This window comes from Motacilla alba, chromosome 8, assembly GCF_015832195.1.
Source record: "Motacilla alba alba isolate MOTALB_02 chromosome 8, Motacilla_alba_V1.0_pri, whole genome shotgun sequence".
Classification (NCBI taxonomy): Eukaryota; Metazoa; Chordata; class Aves; order Passeriformes; family Motacillidae; genus Motacilla; species Motacilla alba.
Window position 1 is genome coordinate 5,823,174 of NC_052023.1, and position 24,142 is coordinate 5,847,315.

General features: G+C 43.8%; 3 protein-coding genes across 5 annotated transcripts; 2 read left to right on the forward strand and 1 right to left on the reverse strand.

Moving 5' to 3' along the window:
• On the reverse strand, positions 1–14,566 carry BTF3L4 (basic transcription factor 3 like 4). 3 transcript variants are annotated; one of them, XR_005257790.1, is made up of 8 exons: positions 14,436–14,566; positions 13,269–13,332; positions 12,310–12,423; positions 10,078–10,279; positions 8,784–8,843; positions 3,050–7,910; positions 997–1,179; positions 1–207 (listed from the first exon to the last, which is right to left on the reverse strand). XR_005257790.1 is itself a non-coding variant. In XM_038144407.1 (6 exons), the coding sequence occupies exons 2-6, from the start codon at positions 13,320–13,322 to the stop codon at positions 7,864–7,866; spliced, it is 477 nt and encodes a 158-aa protein (XP_038000335.1). In that variant the 5' UTR covers positions 13,323–13,332; positions 14,436–14,566; the 3' UTR covers positions 1–7,863. The 3 variants fall into 3 exon arrangements, 1 of the variants encoding a protein (XP_038000335.1); XR_005257789.1 differs by having other exon boundaries at positions 997–7,910; XM_038144407.1 differs by having other exon boundaries at positions 1–7,910.
• Positions 14,567–15,080: 514 nt separating this feature from the next.
• On the forward strand, positions 15,081–24,064 carry TXNDC12 (thioredoxin domain containing 12). The gene is made up of 7 exons (XM_038144408.1): positions 15,081–15,312; positions 17,274–17,334; positions 21,249–21,301; positions 21,801–21,874; positions 22,429–22,498; positions 22,588–22,671; positions 23,076–24,064. Exons 1-7 carry the CDS (start codon positions 15,222–15,224, stop codon positions 23,153–23,155), a joined length of 513 nt encoding a protein of 170 aa, XP_038000336.1. The 5' UTR covers positions 15,081–15,221; the 3' UTR covers positions 23,156–24,064.
• KTI12 (KTI12 chromatin associated homolog) lies at positions 17,343–21,241 on the forward strand. Its single transcript, XM_038144406.1, has one exon. It carries the CDS (start codon positions 18,634–18,636, stop codon positions 19,543–19,545), a length of 912 nt encoding a protein of 303 aa, XP_038000334.1. The 5' UTR covers positions 17,343–18,633; the 3' UTR covers positions 19,546–21,241.
• Positions 24,065–24,142: the final 78 nt, after the last annotated feature.

Genomic DNA, 24,142 nt, shown 5'->3' on the forward strand with positions numbered 1-24,142 from the left:
TCATCTTGATCATCTCATTTATTGAGTCAGCAGTGATGGCAAACGGGGAATCAATCAATCAGTCTTACCGGCACAGGCAAACCCCACCACCAAATGCCACGGAAGTGCACACACACTCCTGCTGCTTGTCCCATGAACTCCATGGCTCTGCTGGAACCTTCCTGTTCTCCTGGCACTGGTTTGCCTTTGCAGCAGTGTAGCAACTCCCTGCTCAAGCAAAAAGACACTGCTTCATTGGGTGCAATTAAGCCTATAAAAAAACCACCTTGGGCTTATTTATGCCTTGCTAAATCACAAGATTGAGATTTTGTGGAGTGCTGTGAGTCAGACACTTGGGAGGGCCTGAGCAGCTATTTCCTCAACATCTCAGTGAGAGATGTCTCTGTGTTGTTCATGTTTGTACCTCAGCAGTCAGTCAGATGAATGCTTTGAGTTTGCTAAAAAAGGCTGGTATCCCATTTCAATGTGCCAGAACCCTTGCAAACAATTTTAACTATGATACAGAATTAAATAGGGCACAGTAAATAACAGCACATACATCAAGAAGCTGCACTCTTGGAGGAGAGAGTGAGGGGTGAAAAGGAAAAATGCTCTTTGGCATCCTTGACATCTGTCTTATTTTGCTTTTATCAAACCAGAGAGACGTTCCAAGTATAAAACTTGCAAATGTTTCTGCTTTAACAGGATTGCTTAAATATGGTAGGAATAACTATTAAAGCTTGTTTTTATCGTGCAAGTAGACCAATGCATGTAACTCCTCCTGCAGTAATTTTTCATGGGGCTGCTTACGAGGGCAGGAGTATTTGAGGACAAGTATTTAATCACCTCTCTCTTATCTTGGCTTATCTAAGTGTTAAGATAAAAGGGCAAAAATCGAACCAAGGCACATCTCATACAAATTTTAACGCAGATTAATTGTCAGAACCCAGGACATCCCTCTGAGAGATTCCAAGAATTAATGTCTCAACAGAGAAACTAATAAAAAGAATTGCTCACCATAATAATTCAATGCAAGTGAATTCTTGTTCTGAGTAGTTACTACTTTCTTTTTTTCTTTTCCAACAAATACTGGCCATCCTGAACCATAATGAAATGAGGACCTGAGCAGTTTGAAAGTACCAGCACACTGGGATGGCAGTCACATTCAGTAGTCCTGTTTCTCAGACAATACCACAAGAGCTATAGAGAAAGGAAGATGACAGAACTGTAGTCACACAAAGGCAAACACAATGAGTGTACATTCCTGATGATGCTACTGTGAGCCATTGAGGAAATGGAGGTATAAGACACCTAAACCTCTTATTACAGTTCACTGCAAATCCATGAAGTGCTTGTGCAGATTAAAACCAGTAAGACTGTGTGCATTTTTCGTGGAAGAGTTTCCATCAGTTAAGATGCTAATGATGTTTGTCTGCTTGTAGCCAAAGAACAAGCCAGCTTGTTCAAAGAACTCACCAGGTTCTCAGCAAGCCAGACTGCACTATAAAAATCCCCTATAATTTACAAAATCATCAGGATAGAACATGTATTCCACTAGAAACAATGGCTAGATTATCCCTTCAAATCTGACTATAGCCTTTAAAAGAAAAAAGAGCATCTGGAATATTTTTATGGAAAACCTATTTCAAGGTTCTCAGGAGAACTGAGCTGGAAAAATCACCGTGTAATGGGATGAACTATTACAATTTCAGGGCTGCAAGTGGCCAACATGATTTCTCAGTGCACACTGCACATGAAAGCAACCCTGTAACTCAAAGGGCAGGAGAAGAGTTAGAGGCAATAATATCCCTGTGTTCAAAAGTTAATAATTTACAACAACACTGAAATCATGCTGCTGAAAGGTGATATGGTAAAGACTAGAAAATAACACGTTCCCTGTTTTTTAGAAGACTGACATCACTTCTGTATCAAAATAGAAGGAAGCCTCAGCAAATTGCCCAAATATCCATCAGGAAATCATGAGAAAACCCGATGTCTTTCAGTCAAACTGTGGAAGCAGGCTATGGGAAACTTAGGACATACAGGAGGAGAAATCCTTATTCAAAGTAAAAATTATTTTAGGCTGTATTTGCATTCTTTCGGAAACATGCAAAATGTCACTAATTGCAAGTGTCAATCACAGAGCAGGCCAAGTCTCCAGCAATAGAGCAAAGGTTTCAAAATGAACAGAGCAGGAATTCAGTTGCATTGTTACTCCCTGGAGATTATAACAATGCTGTAAGCAAACTAGAGTCATTTTTAATTCAACAGCATGTATCAGAAACCATCTGAAACTAGATCTTGTCACAGAAGTGGAAAGCCCATATTAAATATCTCAGTAAATTTAAAAGTGATTTTCAGTGAACAAGAACCTGCAGCATGAAGCATGAAAACTTCAACAGCTTGCCCCAGTAAATCCATGTTCACCTAGAAAGAGACATGCAGGACTGGGAAGGCTGTGCAGCTGTGGAGCAGTGGGGTGGCTGGGGCAGAGGGCAGTGAGGGCATGCTGGGCTGCCCATGGTGCAGGCAAAGTGAACTGGACAGAATCCCTATTTCACAACAAAAAATTTAGAAACAAACTGCAAGTTAGAGGATCTGATGACATCATCACCCAAGGCTTCAATATGGCCAATCCTCCCCTCTTCCCAAACTCGGTATAACCCTGGCAGCAGCAGCACAAGCTGCCCTGCAGTGTCTTGCCAAGCCTCAGCAGCAGCAGGGCTCAAAGGCCAGCTCAGTCCAGCCTGTGAGGCTGCTTTGCTGTTGGCCATCCCCACCCAGCCTGCCTGCAAACACGCCTCTCTTAGGGGATTTAATCTCCCAGAAATTTCAAGCTCAGTGGCAGGTGGTGAGGCAAAGGCAACAAGATGGGCTCCTGTAGCTTTGGGGCAAGCTGGTCCAGCTGACCTCAGACATCAGTTTGGGAAAGCAAAGGAGGGGGAAAGCCTTGCTCTGTTGGCAGCAGAAAAGCCAGAGATCAGTGAAAGCTTTTCAGGGAACTTCACTATTGGTGTGCAAAGGTCTGGCATCCTGCTGACATCTGCTGAGGTTTTACATCTTCACTTACCTATGTCAGGCAATAATTTGCATTGCTTGGAAATTTCCAGCTTCGTACGTGGCCTCAAAATGAGATCTGCTGTTCTCAAAATGTTGTTTGCGCCACACTTCCAATGTCTGTAGAGAGCTGGTCTCACAGCACTGGCTCTTCTTTATCAGCTAAGTTGCATTAGACAGAATCTAAAAATACATTAAATACTTTCTAATATTACTTTTTGACATAAGCAGTTACTATAGCTGCAACAAGGATGTTGCAAGAAAGTGCATGAGGTTGCATAACTTCTTTTATTCAGCAGGGATATGTGCACTGAAAGGTCAAAAGGCCTTGGAATAAGGTTTTTTGTTTCTATGTTTGCCTTAGCATTCATACTTTAACAAAAATATCACTAACAACTTGAAGAACACAAATGAGCAGTTGATATTTTACTTCAAAGAGGAAACTAATTTAGCTTAGCTACAAAAATCTACCTGCAATGCAAAATTCAAGGAGATGCTGTCTAATATGTGAGAATCTGACAGATAAGAGTTGACAAAAAAGCAGCATCTGAGCAAGCCGGGGGTCTGTTGCTTAGTGAGAGAGAATTTAACAGCACAGAGAACCCACCAAATACTATGCATTTATCACACAGAAGTAGCTTTTTATACCAACTGCACAGAGATGTAGCTCTCTCAAGAAACATCCAGTTTGCTATTCATTAATTTGCAAAGCACATAGAGGAGGTAGAGCAGTACTCCTGAAATAAAGGCAAACCAAGGCCCTGGAAGATGTACATGCCCGTTTTTTCTTGTACAGTAACAGTGGTGGATGTGAAATGAAAGCCCCAATAACCCTGCTCTAGATACCAACCCAGGCTTCCACCCAAACATACCAAGATTACCCATTTGAGAAACAGTGTCTTGTCTTGCTCCCCAAATCCTTGACTGACACTGCAGCCCTCATGTTTCTGGATAAATCCATTAAATTCTTCAGTGTCTGGAAATTGGTCTTTAAAAGGGAGGGATTAAAAAAATTATTTAATGGGAAAACAGTTAAAGGAAAATAACCATTTCCTGCACTTGTGCTGTCCCTTCTGTGAAGCTGCTATGGCTGCTGTTCTGATATGCTTCTCTTCTGCACCACTTCATTTGCTCAAGTACAAAACAGGGATCATTTAATTAGTGAAATCTGGATCCCCAGAATAAAGACTACTCACTTTGTTGAACAAACTAGTACTGCCTTTGAATAATACGAGCAGACTGATCTTCAGCGCTAGTGGAAGAATTCGCTCACTCACCTTCAGCTAAGGGACACTTTGCTCAGCCCTCTGGAAATTCCTACTGCCCACATCTGCAAGGGTTCTGATTCCAAGGAACCTCAGGAGGATCTTTCCTAGACCTTCCTCAGTAGAGGCATGATTTATCTCATATATAGTACAGCTTTACTGTGCTTTTATGGCTTCCTCAGTTCCTTCCTGCTAACAGGTACACTGGTCAATCAACCCACTGCTCACTAATTAAATCAGCTGTAAGACCTCCAGGGCTCATTTTGTACACACCAAATCCAAAACATTATTTGTGAAGATCCTGGCAGAAGGGAGCTCATAGCAACTCCTAGTTCCCATGGAAAGTTGACAAATATGAGCAAGTTATCAACATATTTCCACAGCAGTTCTAAATTCATCCTTATCATTCCTGTGCATTCTTCAAGTATTGCTATATAACAAAAGCTAAAAATAAAAACCCCAAGGTCTGTATTGTGCATTAAATGCCCCTTTTGTATTAACTCTTTCCACCCTACAAACATCCCCAGCTGTAAATTCACTTTATTTTCCAGCTCTGCATGGGAAATCCATGCACCCAGCCCCACTGCCTGCGCTGTAACCCTGGCATCCATCACACACAAGCATTTCTTTCAGAGAAAACTATGAAACAATTGCAGGTTTTTACAGACTTCTCTCCTGCCTCAGAGAAGCCAGCCAGACTCAGGTTTCCCAGCCATAAACTAGGGCACTAGCAGCCAGGGCAGGAAGGTCAGTGTTTGCTGTCCCACGCATCTGCCAATTCTTTTTCACTGGTCAAGCTTTGACTCCCTCACATACAATCCAGGAGACATTTCCATTTCCTTTCTGCTCCGTTTCCCTACTTTCCAATCACTGCTAAGTTATTTAACATGTTAGTAGCATTACCAGTATCTTAAATACATCAGCAGAGTTAAGTAATGAGCAAGTAAGCACAAGGGCTTCAGAAGTATGGTGGTTACCATGCTTCAAGCCAAGCAAAGAAGAGCTTAGTGTTCACCTTTATGAGGGGAGTTTTCATTTACCAACACTCCTCAAAACTATTTTTAGTAACCTTGCATTTTCATCAGCATGTACAAACACTGTTTGTGTTATACCATGAATAAATACAAAAGAAAAAGAGCTTTTCCCACAACGGCCTCGATGGGCTACTTTTAATTAAAATCAGTTTAATGATTGATAAGCTCTAGTATTTCCAGCAGCAAATCATAAGTGGTTGACTGTTTCCAGAGACAGTGAAAAAACTGAAGATAATATAACTACATAACCTAGCATAGTTAGTTGGTTTACTGGTTGTCAACAAAGGAAAAATGTGAGGGTTTAACATGTAAATTCAAGAGCAAAAACTAAATCAGTATTTTGTAGGAATCAGAAAGTTCAGCTATATAAACTGAGGGAATCATTGCTTCCAAGGCTTCTTTTAGTCTCTCACGGAATTACTTCTGACATACGTCCTAGATCAGAATGAACAAGCAGGAATTTTCAGTATCTGATTAGTGTTTAGGAAGGGGATGTCCCACGTATAGACTCTGTATAGTTGCTACCTGGAAAGGTTCTTCACTTGTGCCTCTTAAGCAAACGGAGGAACACTGCAAATACCTGTGGCCTCATGTCCTTCCTTTGCTCCCTGGGCTCCCAGAGGCAGCAGAAGGCAATTCCATGTGCCTGAGCATACATTTGTGGAGGCATCTCTTCCTTATCAACAGAACCAATCACCTGCACCTGATCAGCCATACAACAAACCAAAGTTTCTTTCAACAGCAGAGAAAATAGGAGTGAGTATAGGGAGTGTAAATCCTAGAGCTCTAACAGGACCCTCCCTGGCCCCATGTCTTCCTTGGTCACTGTCACCAAGAATGCAGTGCTGTCTCAAACAGCTGCTGCATCCACCTGCTTTCCTCAGCCAGTGCTGGTGGGAGGAGCAGACAACACACAGGAGGGAGCATTTCCTCTTTTGTACTGTTATTTTATTTTGTAGTAAGATCCACGTAGTATATAAAATATAACAGGAAAAACTGAACGAAGCCTAGAAAATGAACCGAGGAGTTCAGCTGCTGAACCACTGCAGCTCCACTTCCGTGGGTTCATGAAGTCTCCAGAACTCATGGACTGTTTGCTTGTACTATTACAGTTCTCTAGCATATGAGCCTACACCAAAAGCTGATATGTTCCAATTAAGCCATAGTTAAGTGACAGATGTAGAGGAAAAAAAAAACCAAAAGTGGCTTTTGTAAGCCACAGCTGCCCTTGACAGAGGTTACAATGATGTCTAACTATACTGTAATGCACATTACATCAAGAACCTTGAAAGAGCCTCTGAGAAAACGGCTTCACATTAAGCATTTTAAAGAAAGGTCCTAAATACTGCACTGTACCAACAGTACCTCCCAATGTCCTCCTTATGCCTGAGGAGCATTTGTGTTTTGTAAGAAGCTACTAGATAGATGACACCAAACCTAGAGGTAGGTTATAGGCCAAGGTAAGTTACAGGCAAAAAAAAAAAAAAAAAAAAAGAAAAAAATCCCTTTAGAGCTAGTCACTGCACAGACTGCCCAGCAGGAAGCAAGGCAAAGTGTCAACAACTCTTTCCTCCCACCCTAAGCATTGTTCACACAGTGCATTTAGTTCCTAGTGCCCTAAGAATGACAGTGGATCATCAGCTGCTAGTAAATGCAGTCATGCCAAGAGAACAGCTTGAAGTTATTCAAGCAAAAACCTGTTACTGTGCAAAACTGGTGCACTGGACTGTTACCAACCAGACCTCCAAGCTTAGGAAGCGACCCGACAGTAGAGAACCAAGGTGTTTTTCTTTTGACTGGGAAATACTTTAGTATCCAACAGGAGAACATACTGCTAAGTCTACATGGAAGGAGTCAAATATCAGCTTGTATCAAAACTTCAGAGACCAAAAAAAAAAAAAAAAAAAAAAAATTGAAAAAGGTTAAAAAAGCACACTTTGATGAGACCAAGTTTTTAAAAAGTTACTGTACCAAACAAGCTGCTAAAACAGCTTATCTCCCCTAAATCCTGGGATCAACACAAGGTTGATAACAAATATGTGTACACTGAGAAACACACCTGCAAGTACAATAGTTACAGCAAATTAACCCCAAGTTTTAATGGTGTAATGCCTTCAGGTCACAAAACGTGGACAATACGTTAATCTTAACTCCCTCTGTGCACCATTTGGTGATAATCAAAGTAATGATGCTGAAGATTCATTTTATTTCTATTTCCAAAGGAAAAGGGTAAATGGTTAAATATGTGTTCTCCAATTTGTTCTCCACTATATGTACACCCACACACATACACACACCCCTCAAACTGCACTGACATTTCTTTTTGACCAAAAGAGTAGATCCTGGGAGTAAGTGCAAAATGCAAAATCAACTGACAGAAAATGCTGAACAAACAGCATCATAAAAATACAAAATATTTATATTACTGAACTATTAACAGATGATGTTCTCTGTTTCTTTAAAACTTTGGAACCACATAGCTGATTTCTTAAATCTAGTCCATGCCAGCTTCCAGAACTATTAATGTTTTAGTTAGCTTCATTCTTTGACGCTTCATCAAAATTTTCTACGAGATCTGAAAAAGACGAAGATATTTAATACAGTAATGCCCAGTAAGATTAGCTTTGTAAGTTTAATGAAAATGCATATAATTACAGGAAAGGTTAAGTAATACTTAATTACACTTCTGGAAACCATTTCTTTATGGGCAGATTTCAAAGGGCTTTAGAAAATATTGTTTGTTTAAACATACACAAAGAACTAGAAATGCAGAAACACTCCAACAGTGAAAATTCTAATGTTAAGTGATTAAGAGCTGATTTTCAAAGGTGCTCTACTAGCTGCAGTTGAGTTTTGAGCATCAGCATTCTTTAAAGAATGCCCACCGTTTTAGAGAATTGAATTTTATGCAAGGTCACAAAGAAATAATCCAGTGCCAAGGCAGGAGGAATTGAATCTCTGGTCCACACATATGTTGTTTTAGCTAACACACCATCCCAAAGGATACAGTGGAATGTGGTTAATGATAAAATAGTTATTCACTGACAAATAAAGAACTTATCATATTTACTTCCAGACACTGACATAAGTCTTTTTTCTTCTGCTACAGAAATAAAAATTCCCACTCCAGACCCTAACACGAAAACAACCTGGTAACTATGCCAATTATGTCATTTTGCAGTCCTAAACCCCTGTTTGGCTATTTAGATACCTGTTCAACCTCTCTGAAACTACTTTAACCTAGTTTCACTCAATAATTAAGGTAGTTGCACAAGGTAATCTCTTTTCCAAAAGCTGGAATCCCAAGTCATATTTTAATGCTGTCCTATATAAGAAACCTCCTTCAGCAAGTGAGGAAGGAATAGGATCACATCAAAAGCTACACACTTAAATGAATGAATCAAAATATGTATACATTAAGTGGACATAAAAGTGTGTATGTGCCTACCTGGGACATCATCATCTTCTTCATCAATATCTTCAGATTTTGGTGCTTTACTATCCAACACTATAAAAAGAAATTTGGTGCTGAGTTCTCATAATACAGAGTCAGGGACACTCGCACAACAAAATAAAAACCATAAATGTGAAAAAAGCAAGCACTTCCCCAATCCCCAGTAGTGACAAACACACAAATGACCAGGTACTGAGAGTTAACAGCATGACCAAAAGGTTTCCTTGGGGACACTCTGACAGCAAAGCATTAGCAGAGCCATTGTCAGATGCTATGGGGTATTCATAAAGAGCTTGAAAAAGATCAAATGATACATAAATCTCCCAGCATGACTCAATCTTCTAAGTGAAGTCCCATGTTTCAATGCAACAATAATATGGCACCAACCAGTGACCAACATATCGTATGATTCAAATATGCTTATGATGATCCATCTCTCTAAATTTTAGAAGGTATGTTACACATTACTAAAGAACAAAAACAAACCCTTTACTTTCACTTAAACTCTGAACATGAATGTTGGAGAAATTAAAACTGATTTAAAAGGAACAACTGTGTTGTTATATTGATGTATATTCCATTCCAAACACAGACAGGTGATGTATATTCCATTCCACAGACAACTGCAACACATCCAACTAGAGTCATCTTAATGGCCATAACAGTCTAACTGGAACTGAATCTAATCTTCATTTTTTAATTGTAAAATTATAGTAATAGTTATACCACATACACCCTTCCACCCATGCCCCCAAGGTTTTAAAATTATTAGAAAATAAAGAATCATATGCATAACTGTGATTTGGGTTTTTTTTTAGTTTTTCATGAAAACTTTGATTTTAGCTAGTTTGGTTTTTTTTGGTCTTGGTTGGATTCCAAAGTGAATTGTAGAGCAGAAGAACATATTTCTTCTTCTACAACTGCAATAGAAATATGTTTTGTAAGAACAAAGGAAACAGATTCAATTCAGTGACAAAAAGAACTGGTTGAGTTTTTCCAATCTTGCTTTCCCCTAAGCATTCTGCCAGACACAGCTGTACACCTGCTATTATAGCATGCCAGACTTATCTATTTCTTTTAAATCAGGGCCTGCCTATGTAATCTTGAATCAACAAAGATAAAAAGAAAGTTCTTCCCCCACCCTCTACTTCCACAACAGCAGGAAATAAATAAAAGCACACACACACTTCTGACATTTTAAGTCACACGCTGTTGTTAAATTTGGGTAAAACTTTCAGTAGTTCATATGTCCTTTAAGTCAGCTATGAAAGATTCCAAGAAGACCTACCTTGTCTTGGGAATTGTTCAGCTAACTTCCTGAGACTTGTTAAGCTGTCAGCACCAAGCTGGCTTAGGATGCCTGGAAGCATTTCTGTGATCGGTTTAGCCTCTGCATGACCAGTAATTGCAAAAGTGTTGGCAGAGAGGGAAGCTTGAACCTTGGGGTTGTTGAAGTGAATAACTGTTCCATCATCTTTTATCATGTTCACCTGTTTAAATACATTAATAGCATTTACCTAAGTGTTGCAGCATCTTGTTACACAACCATAGTAACTAAAATCTAGATTGGAAATATCAAAATTACAGAACTAGCACTCCTCCTAAAGGATAATATAACCATGATAAAAGCTCTTGGAATTAACACCATCTAAATTCAAAGCTCCAACCTTGCCATATCAGGTTAAGCCATTGCCTTTCACAGGTGCCTGTGTCACCCACCAGGAAAACATTCCTGCTTCTTCCCAGCTGGCAAAGGCACAGGACTCACACCGGCTCAGGGCAGGGATGCACATGCAGCACTGGGGGATTAGGTACCAACTGCACTGGAACAGACTTCCAATACCTTCCCAATAATTCCACAAGAGCTCTTAAGACTAAGGACACCACACAGTGATCCTGCTCTCCATCCCTGGCCTTCTGAATCATCACGAATTCTACCTTACAGCCAGTGTAGTGGCCTGCTTTAGAAAGCTAAAAAGCTTTTTCTTCTAGGCATGGACAAACTATTATGCAAAAAATAATTGTCTGACTGTAGGAGGAGAGTTCCACTCATCCAACACAACAGTGGTATTAAACTTACATGAATAAAATATTAAGCAATGTTTTTAAGTTACAGGGAGAAAAGAGAGATTCAGAACAAAAGATGAGATCTAAAATACAAAAACATTTAAGTTCTCAATTCTCACACAGCAGCAGAGTTCCAAATATGTTTTGAACGAGAAATCCAGGTGTGTTGCTTTCCTGCAAAACTAAGCAATGTCCTGTCCTTTGCCCATGGGGAAACGGTAAAGGCTTCAAGCACAGTAATCCTGTTACTTAAGAGCCTCTTTCAAAATGACACAAATGTGTTACTCATGCTTGACTCAACATTACTCTTCTATCTGCACGAAGCTTACCAAGGTCAACCTGCGTTCACTTGAATAAAACATTCCAAAATTACGTCTCTTACTAGCAAGGTAGAAACATTTTGCATCATCTTCCTACACTGAGATATTTAAATTCCTTAACAACTGTGTCTGAATAAAGACCCTGTGCTCTGTGCACAAAAAAAACCCCTGAACATCCACTAAGAAGAACCGTGTCTTTCTTTAGTTCATACAGCTCTGCATATTTGTATTGAGCTTAAGAAAACAGACAAACTGAACTGCTTCTGTAACAGAGGTCTGAAAACTTACAGGCAAACCACACTGAATCTGCATTTGCCTTTGGAAGGGAGGAATGCACTCAGTGATTTCTGCATGCACCTTACAATCCTGCTTCAATTAATTAATCAGAAATTAAATACTGCACTTCTTTAACTGAGTAGTACAAGTAGTACAGCCCCACTGAGCTCATGATGGAGAAACTTCCTCCTCTTCCCATGGATGAGGGTCACTCCCTACACTGTTATGGAAAACATGTTTTATTAATATATGTAAATTAGAGGTATTCAAGGAACATCTGAAACCTTCACATTCCCACTTACATGAACACAGAAGCTGCTTCTGTAGTGCTTTAAAATACATTTCCTGTAACTACCGCAAACAATTCCACCAATTTTTGTGTAGTAGGAGGTCCCAATTTTGATAATACAAACTCAAGTTCTTACTCAAGGTGTTTCTAAACCTTCCTTCATACTCTGCACCACACTTGCTCTAGATGTGCTGCACAGTCCATGTACATCGAATCGCCAAGTGCAGCTCCATCTACATTTACTGCTCTTCTCTCTAGAGCGAGTTCACAAAAGTCAAGAATGAAGAGAAGTCTTGTTCTTCAATGAATGCAAGACGCACACACAGCACAGAGCTTACTACATCCACCACACGCTGCCTGGCCAGCAGAACCTTCACCTTTCCTTCTCCAGGCACACACACATTTATGCCAATGAGGCAACAACGTAACCTCTCAATAACCAGATCTCTATGGTTTTGCTTGGAAGATAAAACTGTTGTCAAAACCAAAAGCAAACCCCACCACACCACCACCAAAACAACAGAGTGAACTTAATTTCAATCAGGAAACACTTATTTTTTCACCATACCTCTTCAATGCCAGCAATGTTATTTACAGCCAGTTTTTTGAGGGAACTCTGAAGTTTTTTGTCATCAGCTGTAGCTGTTCTGTGCACCACCTTCTTCTTTCTGCGAGCTGTTCCCTGGGAAGAATCAAGAGACAACAGTCAGCTCTGCTCAAAATCTCACAACAGTAATTGCAAAAGTCAGGGCACAGTCTGAGCAACATCTTTCAAGCTATGAGACATTTCTGTAGACAAAAACGCTTCTCAACTTATTACCCTTTACCGATAGCTTTGACCATCATTCTCAATTTTAAGTTTTTTCTTAAGCATAAAGACCAAGGAAATACCAAACAGCAGCATATTTTCCCTTCCACTAACCCAGACTACAAAGATACTACTTAATTTTAAGCAATACATAACCAAGTTTCCCCAAGATATTTTTCCAAAACAAAGCAAATATAGTGATTTAAATAGCCCCACTTCGGCAACCAAGTCATTAATGCTTTCAGAGTGTTCCACAGACAGCAATTTTGGAATTCCTGCTTTGCAAACTTTAGTACAATCATCCCTATGACAGGGGATGAGCACCCACACTGAACACACTAAGTGCCTTTTTAATGGTCACATTAACTACCCACTAGCTCAGAGAAAAGAAACAGCTCAGTGCACAGCCAGGGCCTGGAGCAGGCACAAAGAAGAAAATCCCCAACAGGAAGACCATAAAGGCAGAACTGGAACACCCAACAGGTGAGATTAGCTGGAGCTTTCACAGGTCACAACAAGTCACTGAATTAAAACAATGCTTGCACACTGAAAATTGCTCACCCAGCCATTGTGAACTGAAAGAAACTTGCATTTCAGGTAGCTGCTCTATAGCCAGATCACACAAAACCTGTATTAGTCAAGCCTGAGCACAAGTTTTTTCTTCTCTTTCTATGAACTTCAGACTGTGCTTTCAAAAGCATCTCTGGTGGTTTTCTTACCTTTCCTCCTATTCGGACCTGCGCTTGAAGCTTGGCCAGTTTTTCTTGGTTCATAGTGCTACCTCTAAAGAACAAAAACAAGTTCAACTCAACATCAAAACAGTAACAAAAAAAGTCACAGTCCATTTTAAGAGTACTTTTACAACTGCAGTGGGTTTTTCAAACTTCTAGAACATCACCCAAGAGAGAGTCAGCAAACACGCAAAACCAGAGCTTTAAAGCCACACCACCTCAGCAATCCATAGTGGTCCTGCAGTAGGAAGGACCCACATTTAGCTACAATGTCTGTGCCACTATGAGGCAACTCCACAGGACATTTCATTCTGCACCAGGCCGAGGTACTCATTTCCAGGATGCCAGTTTACTGCTGGAAGCATTTAACTGAATTACTGGCTCCAAGCAGACCCAAACCAGCACATCCCAGACCCAGGTGTTGTGTAAAACACCTTATCTTTACGAGGGTCCAGGGACACAGTCATCACTAAACTACCTGGGACAGTATTCGTGTAATGAATCTATGATACTTATGGCTAATAAGTGAGATCCAAACTCTGAACTTCGTGTATGGACATATTTACTACATGAACTTCTGGTAGCTCTTCATCCAATACAGCGACTGGGAAGTTTGTCCAGTGCTTCTCCTACGGGTCAGGTGGGACCTTTAAAGGCTGAAAGCCCTGAAAACCTATAATGGGTGAAAAAAAACGCCTCAAGCCTCCCAGCAAAAGGAATGCGTTTCGCTGCTCTGCCCAAGCGAGTCATCAATGATCCCCGGAAATCTCCGCGTGTGCTTTGTGCCGGGAACGGCGGGGGAAGAGCGGGAGCGGGGCAGGGATCGGCGCACGGAGGGACCCCGTGGGGCGGCGGGAGAAGGGGCTCAGGGTGGCTCGCTGGGCAGCCCCAGAGCACGGGTAGCGGGAGGGGAACACGGCTCATCTCTCAGGAGCCCGTGTAACCGCGGTCCCACGGGAGAGCCGCGGCCCTGCGAGCCAGGGCAGCCCCCGCACAAGGGGGTCGCTCGCTCGGCCTCTCCTCGGGGAACGGCCCAGCACTGCCCAAGGGGATAGGACCGAGCTGCCGCGGCGCCCCGCCCGCCTCAGGCCGGCGGGGACGCGGCGATACCGGGACACGGAGACACCGGGACACGGGAAGAGCGGGCCCCCTCACCTGAGCGCGGCGGAGCCCCCGCTGCCAACACGCGGCGAGAACAAGATGGCGGCCGAGGAAGGAAAGAGAGGAGCACAGAGAAAGGAAGCGCCGCGCCACGTGACGGCGCCAGCCCGCCCGCAGATGGGCGGGCACGCCTGCCTCATTTACATATGGGCGGGTTTATGACGCGCAAGGTCTCACGGGAGTTGTAGTCTCCACTGAACAGCATTCGCCAGTGCCTCGGGGCAGGGAGCGGTGCCCTGTGACCCAAACTGGGAACAGGCGCTTCCAAAGGCGCCGCCACTCGCTCTGTCCCCCTTAGTGAACCCTCCCTCACACGCTGCGCTTGCGGTCGGTTTTGCCTTCTCGCCAGCTGGGCAAACTCCGGAGAGCAGCGCGACAAAAAGGTTTATTTCGGAAGGAGAGAATAAAGCCGGAACCGCCCCCCTCCCATCGCTGCCTGCTCCCGCCGGGATAACGCTGGGGCTTGCCAGGGCTCTGATGCCCCGGTGCGATGACTCCTACTCCAGGGGTCCCGCCTCCCCGTAAGGAGCTGAGCTCATCCCGAGCCCCCACACAGTTCCCGCCGGCTGCCTCCGCCGGCACCCTCGGGCCGAGCCGTCCGGGCGGCGCACCGCCCACATCCGCCACACCTCACTTCCTGGGCTTTAAAAAACGTGGAAAAAAAAAAAGACCAAACGAAAAAAAAAAAAAAAAAAAAAAAAAAAGTCCAGCTAAGCGGGTCCTGTCCTGTCCGGAGGTTCGGGGCCGTACCCGGGTGCCGCCGCTGCCCGCGCCGACACCATGAAGGCTCAGCCCGCGGCAGCCTCCGTCCTCTGCCTGTGCCTGGTGCTGGCGGCCTGCGCCGCCTCCGCCGCGGGAGGGCTCGGAAAGGGTCAGACTAACGCTTTCTTCGGGCTTTCCCCAACTTGTGTCCCCACTCGGGGCGGGTCCGGTCCCCTCAGCCCGCGGGGGCCGCCGGGCGGGGGCAGAGGGCGCAGCTTCGGGCTCTGGAGGTGCGGGGGGGCTTTGCGGGGTCTCCGCCGTTGCGGTCGCGTTCTGGCCGAAGCCCTCCTGAGGAGCAGCCCCGCGGTGCCCCCGGTGCCTGCCCGCCTCCGCCGGGCTCCTGGCAGGCGATGAATGGCCCTTCCCTTGCCCTTCGTGACCGCTCCTCACCTCGCTCCTGGCTTGCCCAGGCTCCTTGTCTAATTACCGTGTCTAATAGCCCTGCTCAGCCGGGGCCTGGGCTTCACCCCAGGTGGTGGCTTCGCCCTAGAGCTAAATCTCCTCCTCAAGGCTGGTTGTAACCAATTTGATCAATGACAGCAAAGCTGTGGTGTGGATCCCAGCCAGCCATTCACCCTTTAATTCTCCAGATGACTTTCATTCAAAAGATACACTCTGTAATGTGTTGGGCAATGCTTTTAAAAACACACTGAAGCTTGCCACGAAGTGGGGTTTGTTTTAAATATAGAAAAGCTTTTGAAAAGTGTTTCCCAGCCAGAAGAATAGAAGGTTTTTATTATTGTAACATTTTGGCCTTCGACTGAAATAGCTGAGGTGTCAGTATTCTGGGTAAACGTGACTTGTGCTATTCCAGCTGGGTTTTGCTCTGGGATGTTGAGCTTGTACAAATCTAGTCCTGTGTCGGGGGCTGCCCCAGCAATCGCTGTGTGGGTGTCAGGGGACAGGGACGAGGCATCCCCACCCTGCTGTGAGCTCATCTGTTTGATGTGTTGCATCACTTATGTTCACAGTTGCTCATATCAGCAGAGATCAGGTAACACAAACACTGTGCCACTGTCCTCACCTCCCGGACGCTGAACTGCTGAACGGAGGTGTCCTGAAGACTTGCCTTGTTTTAGGCTTTCTTCAGCTTCTTTGCCGTAGTTGTCTACTGGAGACAATGTCCACTTTCCCCTGTGTCTGCTCTGGGCAGTCTGTGGCTCCTGATCTCTGTGTAGCTCTCAAAATCTGCTCCCCTCAGCACCTTGGGCATGGGGGGTTCCTGACTAAGCCAAACCCTTAGAGATGGGAAGGGGCACACCAAGGCTCACGTTTGGCCATCCAGCACAGTAATTGTTAATTACTGGAACCAAGACCTCTGAGGAGGTGTTCCAAGAAGAGTTCCTCTTTGTACAGCTCCTGGATCTCCTTCATCTAAGCTCTTCAGGTGGCTTTTGGCCATGTGCTGTGTTGGCTACTAAAAAACCCAACCCTGGCTTCGCAACTGTTAAACATACACTGACTCACTCTTAAGTCAATTGACATAACAAGACTTGTTATCTAGATGCCAGATAAAATATTTCCTGCATCGTTCTGTCTCTGTAACAGTCAGAAATCTGTATAATGGTGTCCATTCTTGCTCTCCCATGATATTATCATCAGCAGGAATACTTAGCATAATAGCTTTAGAGCAATTAATGATCATATGTTGGCCTCGAAATTTTTAAGTTTCAGTTTAGTTCACCTTCAGTGGGATTTAGGAAGCCAAATGCTGACATGTTTAATTTGTCATTCATCAGATAACAAATCTTCACAGACTGAAAAAGAACAGAGAATAATCAGAAGGCACTTCAATTTTAATATCAGTTTGGGGGATTTTAGTGTCATTTACATACATCTATAGAAGTATTCATGAGCATGGTATGTTTTTGTTAATTAATTTCAATGGGATTCCTCATACGACTGTGTGGGCTGTAAGTATTTGTAGAAGTCTTTCCAGAAGTGGGGCTATAGTTGTCTTTAAAAAAAGAATATAAAATGAGTTGAAAATACTCTCGAGGGTTGGGCTGTTTTCCTCTGTTAGCTGACATGTTAAATTATGCAGCATTTATAAACCCTTCTCTCTGGCAGGTTTTGGAGATCATATTCATTGGAGAACACTGGAAGATGGGAAGAAAGAGGCAGCAGCCAGGTATGTTTGTTAGTTTTAATTACAGAAATTTGTCTTCAGAAGCATTCACAATGGTTCTATTTCAGCCCTAAATTTAACCACAGAATAGAGTCTCTATTAACAAAAATGAGGGTGGTTTAGGAGACTCTTCAGATCCCTACAGGTTATTGGAGAGAAAATACAGAGTTTTGTTAACTTTGCTAAGGCATCACCTAGGTTTAATCACTGCAGTCTAATTAAATGATTGAAGCCCTAGCATGTCTTCGAAACAAGAAAATAATTACTTATCTCAAACACACAAATGCAAGTGTAAGTGGTGCTCAATGCCCTTAAACTCAGCAGTGCTAAGAGCTTCCCTAAAATTCCTGGTGCCTGTATAGATGAGGCCTCAGCATGAGGTATTTTGTTTCCATCTGCAGCAAAAATCTGGAAGTTTCAAACTGTAGTGAACTGACAGAACCTAGTTTGGGCTAAGCTTAAATTCTAAAAAGAGCAATGTCTCTATGAAAAATGACATCTTGACTTTATTTTTTTCTCAGGGTTTCTTTTGCTTCTTGTTAAAATCCAAGAAGGAGAATGGCATGCTTATAAATTCTACTTGCACTTTAACTTTATAACCTAGATCTGACAATGCTGACATGAGCAGAAATTACTCATGCCTTCCAGGTTTGCTGTTTAATTTAGCTCTGCTCTCAAACTGATCCATCTGGCAAGTTCTACACTCCAGTGCAGACATTGAATTCACCCAGATGGTACACTTCAGAAGTCTTACAAGTTTTTATAACTTGATACTTTGGCATTTTTGAAAAAAAATAATTATTTCAGTTTTTACAGTTATAATTGTAGGAGCAGCAGAGGAAGCTTTAAAATGAGACAGAAGAAGGTGGGAGGAATGGCAAGGTCTGAGCTTTCAGGTTTAGGCAGGATTAGTGCTCCTGCTCAAAAAGACCCAGCAGCAAGGGAAGGGATGGGATGGGTGTGAACCGCACTCTCTCCTTTCATTGCTGATGCACAGATCTGCTCGCTGATTTGAGCTCCAGCAGCATTTGAGTGTTATTGAATTGAAGGACTGGGAGAAACTACTAGTAGCAAAGAAAATATAAACCAAAAAAGTGCTTATTTTTTTCTCAGGAGATGAAAAATTACACAAAATTATCTGGGATGCATCAAGTAAGATGCACCAGAGGCGATGGTCTAGGAACTTTCAGAGCTTCGATTTCAATTCTGTAAACTGCACAATGTCATGGGATGCTGGGGACTTCTCGGTTTTACGTTCCCTGAGGGCGAGGGCGCGGTCCCTTCGTTCCACCAGCTGCTGCGATGGCGTTTTTAAGCGGGACGCCTCGCAGGGCGGTGTCTGGGTGCCAGAGCCGTGCAGGGGCGCGGCGATTCTCTCCGCCCGCGGGAGGAGGAGCGCCCGGGGGCCGCGCGGGGCCGGGCGAGCTGTGGGTGTGTGTGCCCGGCGGAAGCGCTCGCTCCACGTCCGGGTCGGGCGGCGCTGGCGGGGCGATGCCGCTGGTGGTGCTGTGCGGGCGGCCGGGCAGCGGCAAGAGCCGGCGGGCGGCCGAGCTGCGGGAGGCGCTGGGCGGCCCGGAGCGGGCGGCGCACGTCGTGGCCGAGGCGGAGGGCGGCCGGGCGGCGCTGCGGGCCGAGGTGGAGCGGCGGCTGAGCCGGCGGGACGTGGTGATCGTGGACGCGGGCAACGAGCTGCGGAGCATCCGCTACGAGCTGTACTGCGCGGCGCGGCAGGCGGGCACGGCGCGCTGCCTCCTGCACTGCGCCGGCGGCGCGGGCGGCCCCGACGAGCCGCCCTTCGAGGAGCCCGACCCGAGCTGCCGCTGGGACCGGCCGCTGTTCACGGTGCGCGGGGAGGAGCCGCTGCCGCTGGGCGCCATCCGCGCCGCGCTGTTCGAGAGCGCCCCGCCGCCGCCGCACCGCGCCACCCGCACGCAGCCGCTGCAGTCCTGCGGCTTCCTGCACCAGCTGGACCGCGTCACCCAGGACGTGCTGGCCGCCGTGCTGGCCGCGCAGAGGAGCGGGGCGCAGCCCGGGGAGACCATCCGCGTCCCCGGCGTGGCCGAGGGGCTGGTGCTGAGCCGGCCCGTGAGCGTGGCCGAGCTGAGCCGGCTGCGGAGGCAGTTCATCAGCTACACCAAGATGCAGCCCAGCGATGAAAACCTGCCCCAGCTGGCCAGCATGTTCCTGCAATACCTGAGCCGCAGCATCCAGTGAAGTGTCACCTCTGCCACCCAGCAGTGGCGGTGGTCCGGCCCCGAAGTACTCGCAGCTGGAAGAATGTGCCTTCAGGCACAGACGCTGCAGAGCCCGGGTCCCACCTGTCGGGGATCGGATCACTGGGCAGCAGCAGCTCTGAGAAGGTGGACGCCATGTCCCTGCAGCAGCCGAGCCAGTTGCATTGCTGGGGAGGTCTCCAGGGAAGCAGTTCCTCCCCTCTGCCTTCCCCCCACTGGCATCATGCAAAAGTGAGAGCTACTGGTGCGTCCCCAAGCAAGTGAAGTCTCCTGTGGAGATGCAAACCCCACAAATAGTCATGTGAAGGTGTAAAAGGTGATGATTGTAGGGAAGATTTTTCCCTCCACATTGCCATGTGTGTGCCTGGAATAAGAAGATTGTTTTTTCAGAGCTGCCACCAGATAATGTCAAACTGCAGAAGAGACTTCAGGTCCAGAACTGGAACAGTCTGTATTTTTAGGGTGTGACTGTTTCAAAAAAATCTGACTGACCCAAGAGAGATTGTCAACTCTGCACTGCAAAAGGGTGCTGGCTTAACAGACTCAAACTTTTCTGTTTCAGGTCTAATAATAAAATGTGTGCCTTAAATGGAGTAAAGTCTTAATTTACCTGCAGGACTATTTTACTGAAAAAACTTGGCCATGTCTTTTTTCTTCAAGGTCATTATACACCCTTAAAACCATCATTTTACACCCTTAGAAACACAAATTGCTTAAGAATGAGTGCTGTCACAGGAAAAATGAGCTAAAATAACAGAAATAAATGTATTTATTTCTGTTCTGTGTGAAACTCATAAGTCTGTACTGGCTGTATTGGGTAGCTAAGTACCCAGTAATTTTGGGTACAGCTTATATAAACTTCTCACTTTCTGGTGGATGCTTCATTTTCCATTCTAATAAATGGTGGCTTTTTGTTTTAATTTTATGTGTAGTGCTCACTGGGATGAAATGGTGAAGTGGGGCAGGAAGGGTTACTTCAGTTACAGTGTCTGTCTGGCATACCAGCTGCTAAGGGGGGGCTCATGCACTGCAGAACTGAGAAATGACTGCAAAAATGTTTCTCTATAAATAAATTTATTTTACCAGTCAAAGTAAAGAGAACAAAGGTGAGAAAACACATCAATTATCTCAAACCTCTGTGTGTTCTCACTGGACACATCTATCACAGTGGGTGTGTTAGTTTCAGCATACAAATGTGTAGGAAGCCATGCAGGCAGCCAGACGTTTGCTGGGTTATTGGGTTTGCTGGTTGCTCAGTGAAGAGCCTTAGTCACAGGAGGTGACTGAGACGTGGGCTGTAATGGGGAGAGATTGTCATCCACTGGATTGCCTTAAGCAGCCGCGAAAATCCATCCTGAGATCTCTCAAGCAGCTGCTGTCATTAACCATTTCCATAATCCAGGAAAAAAAAAAAAGCATGACCAGTTGTGTATCTGATAAATCTAAACTAAGAAGAGAAAGTCTCCTCCTCTACACAAGCAGTTATTGGCTGGGAGCTCTAATAAATTATTTTATCACAGTTATAAGATTGGGAAAACTATTTGCAAGACAATCTTGGAGCACCCCATAATCTCTTTATATCTGACTTGTTTCCCATTACATTTAGCCTTTGAAGAAGCCTTGACTGTTAAACTGTACATGTAATAGAATTTCTTTGACAGTTTTCTTTCTTCTTTTTGTTAGTGGTTTGCCTCTTATGGTTATCATCCACAAGTCCTGGTGTGGAGCTTGCAAAGGTAAAGTGCATTGAATACTAGAGCTTGCTGAAATTTCTAATGAACCTTTGTACAGACATCATGTAGCCATGAGAAATGTGAATTTTGCTTCCAAAATGTAACTAATGATATTAGTATTTCATTGAGAGTGGCATAATATGGCACTGTCATGGCAAACAAACAAGCCGGGTGTATGGCTAAGCCTTAAAGGATGGGGTAGTGTAGTGGGAGTGGTGGTTTACAGCAGGACTTCTGTTTCTGGTGCACTGGATCAAATACAACCACCTATGTTTGTTGGGCAGGCTTCAGCCCATGGCTGCCAGGCAAAGAATTGCTTCAGTTACCTCCTGTTCTGAGCCTGGCTGGAAGGGTTGGGTACATACATCCCATGTACTCACTGCTTATTGAAAAGTGCACCTCTCCAGAGGGAGGCATGAAGTGGAGCTTTTGATATTGACCTGAAAATCTGAAGTATTTTTCACTGCTTTTACATACCTCTTATTTTTATGTTTTTCTTCAGCTTTGAAGCCAAAGTTTGCTGAATCCAAGGAGATCTCTGAACTTGCCCATAATTTTGTTATGGTCAACCTTGAGGTAGGCTGCCTTCTGCTCTCTATCCATGTTCTGCCTAGTAATGAAGTATTTGGAATCTGACTCAACTGGTTGCATCCTGTTTTGTGTACATCCTAAATCCTGCACTCCTAAATAGGCGTTCAGGATTGATTGATAGAGCTCATTGTTTTAAAAATACTTTTTTTTTCAGTCTGGTTGTTTTACTTGTGTTTATAAACCTGGCTCTCTGCCATTGTCTCTTTAACAGTTTGTACCTCATGTGATTCAGTTTCCATAATAAAGGAATTTACGTTCATTCTCTCAGTACACATCAAATATTCCTGTACCAGAGTGGGGTGGGTAATGCAGATTGACAGACCAGAAAAAATATTGTTTTCACAAATGATGCTTATGTAGGTAAAAATACTTTCTTCCCTTGGAGAGTGGAGGATACTGCAGTTACTTAGCCTCTCTTCAAGATGTAAATTGCTCAGGGTAGAAGGAATCTGAAGGCAGTAACTTGTTTCTGTAAAAGGCACCATGTTTTGTTAGCTGTCTCGCTAATATCTTTACTCTCTCCTGCCTTGCTGTGGAAGGATGATGAAGAGCCAAAGGATGAAGCATTTAGTCCTGATGGAGGTTACATTCCCAGAATCCTTTTCATGGGTAAGGCGTCCACAGCTGTTGTGTCCATTCACAGCACTGGGTTCTTACTGTTTCCATCTAAATTTCCTGTTGGATTTCTTACTTCATAGACCCCAGTGGAAAAGTCCATCCAGAAATCATAAATGAGAGAGGCAACCCCAGCTACAAGTATTTCTATACCAACGCTGATCAAGGTATGTGCTGAGTCATTTGAAGTGCATTTTTAGTGACATGAAGCTTTGGCAGTGGAGAGAAATGATGTTACTTTAAATTGTAACTGGGATAGATTAAATACAGTGTTAAGTGAGTCTCTGATGCCTCAGCAACCATATTCAGAATCATAATTCACCCTAATACCTACTAAAAGTCTCTAGGACCTAATTTTGTCTCCAGTTCTGGCATGGGAAATCATGGAATTTGCATGATCTATCCACACATAGTTGGGATAAGGGTGCAGGACTGGGGTTTTTTTCCTTACAGATTAATCTGTAGATCTACATTCTGTAGCTGTGTTGTTTTAAATCACTTTCATTACCAGCTCACCTTGATGTTTTCACCCTGAGATTAATGGTTGGTATCTCTCTGTGTAATCTTTCAGTTGTCCAAGGGATGAAGGAGGCCCAGGAGAAGCTGACAGGCGATGCTTTCAAGCAAAAGCACCTGGGAGATGAACTATAATGAATACACTGAATGATACCTTTTCATCGCTTCAAAACCGAGAGGAAATGATTAAACAGACCGAGAATGTAGATGCACTGAAGGGACATAATTCCCCTGTCAGCAACGTTAGGTTAAAAACCCTGTTTGGAGTTCACACACACACATTCAACAGTTACAGTGTTTTCTCTGCCTGGCAGTTTGCACTGTGGTGGTTCTTTACAACTGGGTAATGTACAAACACATCTCTGTGTGTTTGAGAAACCACTAATATTTGGTGTTAAAAGGGAGGTGTGTAGGGAAACACAGTATTTGAGGACAATGTGATGGGAAAAACTAGAAGTAGCCATCATTTTGACACTAATCAGGGTTGAATCTCTCTTTTCTCACTGGTATTATGTGATCCCATAGTTTTTACTGGGCATTCCCATCACTGGGGCATGTTCCCGGGCCAGTTGTTTTCTAGATATCCAAAACCATGAATTCTGCCACTACACCAAGTAGAATACATTTCATGAATGTCCAAATAGCATGTGAATTATCAGCTCTGCAAATGTATTATTGTGTAAAACTGTGTGATTCATCTTTATTTGCCTTTGGGCAGAAATTTAACTTTTTCCTTATGCACTCACCTTTTGATTGTTCCATCAAGTGAGGGTGGGTTTTGTTGAAGCTTTACGGGGTTTCCCCTTTTATTCTTTGAATGTTTTTGGCGAATGCCTTGCCATCACATTGTACTGTATTTTTGTACCAGGGTGAAAAAAAATTAAACCTTTTTAAACATAAGCGTGCAGCAAGTGTTTTGTGGTTTAGGTTCTTAAGCATGGGGGGGGATATGTTTTTGTTTGTGTTGCAGTGATTATTAATGTTGACTGTCACAGCTGAAGGTTTCCCCTTTTTTATAATTAAAATACATCATTTGTTTTTCCATACAATTACAATTCAGCCATTCTTACACTACCCCCACTGTTGAAGGCAATGTGTTTATTTACTGGAACTGAAGAGAAG